A 7,500-nucleotide genomic window follows, 5' to 3' on the forward strand; every position below is an offset into this window, starting at 1 on the left:
ATACATGTGCATGTACATATAGCAATTATTGCTTTCTTAAGGACGTGCTTAATCTTGCACCTAAATGTAAACTAGTCATTAAATATAATCAGTGGTTCCCAAAGCAAAGAGTTGCTCTTTCGGGCACCCGGGAATGAAGCTTTTTTGAGCATCAACACTAACATTCTGATACACTAACATCACCAGTTCCCTTGGCAACGAAGCCTTTCGAGGAATCAACACTTGGGACACTAACATCATTCGTTCCCTTGGCGACGAAGCCTTTCGAGGAATCGACACTTGGGACACTAACATCACTCGTTCCCTTGGCGACGAAGCCTTTTGAGGAATCGACACTTGGGACACTAACATCATTCGTTCCCTTGGCGACCAAGCCTTTCGAGGAATCGACACTTGGGACACTAACATCACTCGTTCCCTTGGCGACGAAGCCTTTCGAGGAATCGACACTTGGGACACTAACATCATTCGTTCCCTTGGCGACGAAGCCTTTCGAGGAATCGACACTTGGGACACTAACATCACTCATTCCCTTGGCGACGAAGCCTTTCGAGGAATCGACACTTGGGACACTAACATCACTCGTTCCCTTAGCGATGAAGCCTTTCGAGGAATCGACACTTGGGACACTAACATCACTCGTTCCCTTAGCGACGAAGCCTTTCGAGGAATCGACACTTGGGACGCTAACATCACTCGTTCCCTGGCGACGAAGCCTTTCGAGGAATCGACACTTGGGACACTAACATTAACATTTCCCTTGGCGGCGAAGCCTTTTGAGGAATCGACACTTGGGAAAATAACATCACTAGTTCCCTTGGTGACGAAGCCTTTCAAGGAATCGACACTTGGGAAACTAACATCAACATTTCCCTTGGCGACGAAGCCTTTCGAGGAATCGACACTTGGGAAACTAACATCAACATTTCCCTTGGCGATGAAGCCTTTCCAGGAATCGACACTTGGGAAACTAACATCAACATTTCCCTTGGCGACGATGCCCTTTGGGGTACGTATCGACACTTGGGAGAGTTCCTGAAGTAACAAGTCCTTTGAGGGTATCAACACTTGGAACTAAAATAACAGTAGTCTGTTATGATAATAATTGGGATGGGGGTCTCTTGTTCTTGGGCTTGGACACTTAGGGTACGCACTAGTTCCCTTTGGCGACAAGGCCTGATGAGTAATCAGCACTTGGGACATGTGAATCACTAGTTCCCTTGGCACCAAGTTCCTTTCGTGGATACCGTCTCGGAAAAAAACCTACATTGCTACTTCCATTGGCCACAAGGTCATTCTGGCCATCAAGACTTATTTTATTACTCCTAACAATATCCCAAAATGACCATTTTAATACCCACTTTTCAACTAAAAATACATAATATCCTTTGGGGTAGGATACTTCCCTTACATTTTTTCATTGCAGGTTTCATTCAGAGGAAATTTTGAAGGGTCAAAAGAATTATATGCTACAATGACTGGTGAGTGCATGTTATTATTATTATTATTATTATTATTATTATTATTATTATTATTATTATTATTGATTGATTGATTTATTTATTTATTTAAATTAAAAATAAATACTTACAAAAAAGTATTTCTACTACTTACAGTACACAATACACAGAATACACAAAACACTTAACACTACTTACCGTTGTTTATTGAAGTCTCACGTATACATCAAAAGAACACAATTCCACCTGCCTTCAGTGGATCACAAACATTTTCTTCGAATTGTGACATGTTTGTTTTAACTTTTGACTAATTCCTATTTTGTTGGGCATAGATGATCCCATTATGAACAGCACATCTGGCAGGAATCAGGAGAGAGAAGGAGAGAAAGTGCTGAAAAAGAGAAAGGACAAAAGAGCAACAGCAGAAAGAAAGAGGGCCAAGAAAGAGAAAGCAGCGAAAAATAGTTGATGGATACAACTAATTGTAAAATAAAATATATCACCTTGAAGTGCACAGTCTTCTGTTTCAAAAAAAAAAAAACTAATAAATATTGTTGGTTTAAGTTGGTCACACTAGATTGTAAGAAAAGTAATTAAACTTGTAGTGCAAAGTCTTCTATTTGAAATAAAAATCTTATATTATAGGCAAACATTCTTTCCGTGTATTACTATTAAAATGTAATATTTGAAAACTAAGCACTCACATACATTATCAGTGATGGCATAAATTTGGATACATGCATGATGGGAAATATCAACAAATAATTTTACAAAAAAAGGGTTCTACAAAAGGATGATAAGGGGGCTGGACAATCTGAGAGCCATGCGAATTTTACATTTAATCCTAAGCACCCATTTCAAGTAGCGCTGATAAACAATTATAAGTCTAAGCACCTATTTTAAAACGGTTAGCTTTCAAGAACTGTGTGACTTGCAATCATGGCTCGCATGGCTCGCAGTCATGGCTTGCATGACTTACATGGCTAGCTGGCTCACACATTGTCCTAACTCGATGATAAGTACAAATGATCATACTATTTTATATGGTCTCGGGTACCCAAGACAACCCTCCTTCCCAAGACAACTTTATCGAGCATTTATATGCGAATTGCGTGAACGAGACGAAGTTGGCCCTACTTGATTATGCATACATTTTACGACTCACCTTTAAAAAAAAAATAAGCATCATCATTTGCCCTTCTTTCATTGTAGTTCGTCTTTTATTAAGTATAGTTGTGTCTGCACATTCAGAAGATGGACTGATAATCTCAACTGAGCAGTAATGTGTAGTTTAACTAGAATGTATGTTTTTAAATTGACAGTTTCCTTTGGCTGCGGTGAGAATTTTGGCGGGAAAAACCTTTTCATTCGAACGCGAATGCTAGCAACATGTATAAGGTCTCAAATTGTTGCTTCTGTGATTGTGCATTTAAGATTTTGCTGTGTCTCGGGTAGTCGAGCCAAACTGTTTACATGCGAAAAAGTTGAATCGCCTGCCAGGGTTATTCGGACCTGCCGAGGCGAGACAACTCGCCTCCCCGAGTTATCTCGCCCACCCCAGTTGTCTCGCCCACCCCAGTTGTCTCGCCCTCCAGTAAACGGTTGATAGATTTTTTAAACAAATGAGAGAAAAAATTTCTCGCCCAGGGTAACTCGGGGGGAAGGGTTGTCTTGGGTGCCTGAGACACAAGATCATGTTTACCAATAAAAACTTTAAAAATGAAATTTAATACTTATCCATTACTGCCTGAATCTGCTTACTGTGGGGTTTGGTTAAAGTGCCTATAAACCCGAAATTTTTTTTTTGCTTCGAGAAATCTTTGTATCGCTCTGAGCAAAATGGCGCAAAAATTTTTGTTTTTGGTTAAAACCGGAATTTTTTACGAATTTTTAAAGTGCGGTTTTATCTACCCGCGACCGGGTAAAAGGGAGACTGGGCCTAGTGACGTAATTCCCGGACATTAGCATCAGGCAAATCAACAGAGGAGACGCGTAGTTTTGTAGTTTTCCCTGCGTGCCGGTGAAAACAATTTCTGTTCGGCTGACGTATGTAACCAGCGTACGTGTTAATCAAGAAATGGCTTCGAACGACTTCATTCTGTCCTCCGGTTCAGATACGGAAGTTTCAGAAATGGAAGATTACGAGCTGGAAGTTGAAGGTTCGCCAAACTCGAGCTTTGCGGCCAGCGATGAGGAAGACACTCTCGAGGCATATGCTGACGATCCACTAGCGGACGAAGAGTGGCTAGAGTTGTACGAACAAGAAAGAAAGGAGGAAGAGGCCCTAGAGAAGACACTCCAAAAGCGCCTAAATGGTACAGAAGAAGTCCGAGACTGATAAGTTGTAGCGATCTCACGCCCATTTCTCAGGCATGGCTTCAGGACCTCACAACTTGCGAAACTCACAGTCCGGGTTTAACGTCACGAATTACACTCGACCCATTCCCTTTCGGCAAGCTCACCAGCTCGGTAATGGGTTTTCGAATCTCGCGTCTCCGCCACTTTGAAAATTCGTAAAAAAATTCCAGTTTAAACCAAAAACAAAAATTTTTGCGCCATTTTGCTCAGAGCGATGCAAAGATTTCTCGAAGCAAAACAAAAAATTCCGGTTTATAGGCACTTTAAATATTCACAATGAAATTGTTAACATATTTAAAAACAACCCTCTTACCTTTAAAGTCAAAGAGTTCTTTCTTATTCACATCTAAAGGCTATCGCCGTCTTGCGAATTTTACATATTCTCTTCTCTCCTCTCTCGATTTCTGCACGGGCAGCCATTTTGAATGTATAAGTATAACTTGTTCCCAGACCTCTCGATAACAACTATTGATTCATGAGTCGTCGGTCCGTGTACGGATTTCTTGTACGGATTTCCATCATAAAGTAAATCGTGTACGAATCAACGTAATTCTTCCGTCTTCCCCCGTTATTACACATTCGTGATATTGCGGCATCCGTGTACGGATTACTTGTATTCGTATACGGATTACAAACGACGCTGGTATTCGTGTACGGATAGCAATGCGAGGTCTTATTGCAGATGTCGTACTCGGTTACTCAGGAAAGTATAATGATCCCAAAATTTATCTATATTTGGAAAATTCGTGTGGATGTGATATAGTCGAAAACAAAACGGGACATTCGAAAATAAAACAGCCACTGATTTGAAGAGCGATAAGAAATCACTTACTTAATATCGCAAAATTTCTTAACTTTACAGCACACAAACCAAGGTGGCTTCACAACCATTTATCTTCTTGGTTAATTCAAGTATTGTTTGGATTGAACCCGGGGTGGGGGGGTACTCCCCTATATAAGGTATATAGGTATGTGCCGCCCCAAAGGGTATGGTTTTTGAGCCGTTTTGGTCTGAAAACGGGCATAGATTTTGCCAATTATGGTCTGAAATTGGGTCGGGTTTATGGTTTATCAAGAACTTCAAATGATTTTTTTTTTCATTTAAATTGATACAAAAGAAATAGATTTATGTTCAATGTTAATAGGCCTTATAATGTATAATAACGAGTCAATGTATTTTCATTCCTTTCGAGTTCGTTTTTTTTATATTATTGTTCTGTTCTGTTATTCTGTTCCCGTTAGATCGATTAGTATATGTGCAAACTGTTTTCATGACGGCACAATTTAAAGCTTGAATTATTCTAGAATTTTGTGCCTGATGCAATTCTTAGTGCTTTATACTTCCTAATAAAAAATATTATGCTTTAACGTAATATGCTTTGTTGTGATTTCACTCGGATGCTATAATAATGTAACGATTTTATAAAGCCATGTCTGAAAACGGGTGTATATTTGCAAGTTCAGGTCTGAAAACGGGTATGAATTTTAGAGGTCAGGTCTGAAAACGGGGGTGGAAAATGGCATGTTTAGGTCTGAAATAGGGTCGAGATTTGAAGACCCGGGCGGCACACCCCCACCAAGAATTCCGAGGAGTACCCTCCCCCCCCCCCCCCCCCCCCCCGGGGGGACTGAATAGTTTCTCTTTCCCTTCAAATTATTTCCGATAGATCATGTGCAGAGGCTTAACTTGTATTCTTGCTATGATGCCATGACGTAATGTCTGTGTCCAAAACTTATTCTCGGACTCCATTCGTTTGTGAACGATTCGTTACATGTGAGTGAACAATACTATCTATGAAGCATGATAATGAGGAAAATGCAGGCAGTGACATCACAAGGTTGAATTTGTGTAATTGCAATGTAAAATAAGGAGCTTTTTGAGACAGGGCAACCGGAAGGAAGTGAGATGTGTTCGCTTTAAAACCACATTCGTATTGCTTAGTATCGTTTCTCCATTGGGGACAATTAGTTCCAAAATCTGTGAGAGAGTTGAATGTACTGTCCTGCCATGCGATATGTTCACTGCCGGCTGCCGCTTGCGGCACAAAAACGTCGCGTGCTTAAGAGCCTGTCTCCGTAAAAGCGGTCCGGTTGATCTGGTTTGAAAAATAGATTTCGCTCATTTCTTGTGTTGCAAGACTTTCGTGTGCTTATACTAAAACCACAATCCGCTTGATCGAATCATTTAAATTATTAGGGTATCCTTGGTTCACCCGCTCTTGCGCCCTATATCGAGGCTTCAATTTGACTCAACTTTGAAGATCAATTTATCAAGAACTAACGAAGCCTGTACAAAACGAAAACGAAGGCCAGTTACTTCATGTCTTTTGAATACACAAAGGAGACTTTCATTATAAGACGGTACCAGCGAGACTTTAAAGGCACCCCTGTCATACAGTCTGATGAGACAAGCGAATACCGATCAACTTCAAACTCTATTTATGAAAAAGTGAGGCGGTCTTTTTCAATAAAAAAAAACGCAGCTGGAAAGTAAGTACCATACTGTTGTGTAGGGGCGTCAAAAGGAGAGGAATATTCCTGTCTTAAGACTCAACATTTAATAACATCGGTCAATATGGCGGAAAACCAACACAGACTAAGCACATGGTCACAATTTACCCATGATTCTTCTGGGGCTCGTAAAATAATAATTAACAAGATATGAGACATACATAATGTCATTGCGGAGAGAAACGGCTTGCGGCCCGTCCTTGCAATTGATAGAATAATTATAGCTCTCTGAACTTGCCTAATTTCTAGTCCACGGATTATGTGGTCGGACCCATCCTTGACCAGTTGGAAACATCCTATGCATGAACATACTAAAAATCCCCAAAGATCAAAGCATGGGTAAAATCCTTTTGCCTATGTCATGAAAACGAGGCTGTCAACCGGAAGTTGCCGTTTAGCGTTTTTCATTGGTATAATTCGAGTCACTTCGCCAAAACTAAGAACCTCTTCTTCAGAACAATGATTTTAGGGCCTTCATCGTGAAAGAACTTTCCACAAAATATATTTAAATTAGTGAATTATTCAAGTCTATTTAGAGTTTGCGTAGCCAGCAGTGAGATCTCACTTTGCCGAACATTACGAGCTTTACCTGTAGCTAGACGCGTAGGCTTTGAAATCGGGCCGATCGCCAATTCAGGAGCGACTGCAGACTGATTTTCTTAAATGACAAAATGTAAAAGAAACTGATGTAATTGTTGTCTACGTTGAGTGGTATGAATAAGAGTATCATATCATTAATTACTTTTAAAAAAGACAGTCTCTCTCTGTTCAGTCTTAGCGTCTTTATATACTATTGCCGCGTTTTCCAGGTTCTCGTCGCTATTTGTTGTATCCAGTGAAACTATGATACAAAAGTAATAAAAAATTCAATAAATTAAAATAAGACCAAACATCTTATAGACATAACTAAATGATTATAACTAGTACATAATAACATCATACCTGTCTGATGAAGATGAGGTACAGGTACTTCCAGAGCTTCCGAATACAGCAGTACATTCAAAGCAGCGTCGACAATGAGGTGCGCACGCACTGCACGAGAAATAGCTTTTCCGGCCATTATATGGTGTACAGCATTAGATGCATATATCAGTTCTAACACTTCTCGTAAACCATACCCCGCCATCAGATGGCCAATGCTTCCGAGAAAGTTCATCTCCGCGTGACAGGC

The 7,500-nt window shown here is 40.3% G+C and overlaps 1 protein-coding gene across 1 annotated transcript in view; it reads left to right on the top strand.

The window, feature by feature from the left end:
• LOC138000898 (uncharacterized) overlaps positions 1 to 2,650 on the top strand; it is a 15,824-nt gene extending 13,174 nt beyond the window's left edge. The window contains exons 4-5 of the mRNA XM_068847568.1: positions 1,427 to 1,481; positions 1,793 to 2,650. Of these exons, the coding sequence (XP_068703669.1) occupies positions 1,427 to 1,481; positions 1,793 to 1,929 (192 nt within the window). The 3' untranslated portion in view covers positions 1,930 to 2,650. The remainder of the gene's footprint in view (positions 1 to 1,426; positions 1,482 to 1,792) is intronic.
• The last annotated feature ends 4,850 nt before the right edge of the window (positions 2,651 to 7,500 follow it).

Source organism: Montipora foliosa, chromosome 4 (assembly GCF_036669935.1).
Source record: "Montipora foliosa isolate CH-2021 chromosome 4, ASM3666993v2, whole genome shotgun sequence".
NCBI lineage: Eukaryota > Metazoa > Cnidaria > Anthozoa > Scleractinia > Acroporidae > Montipora > Montipora foliosa.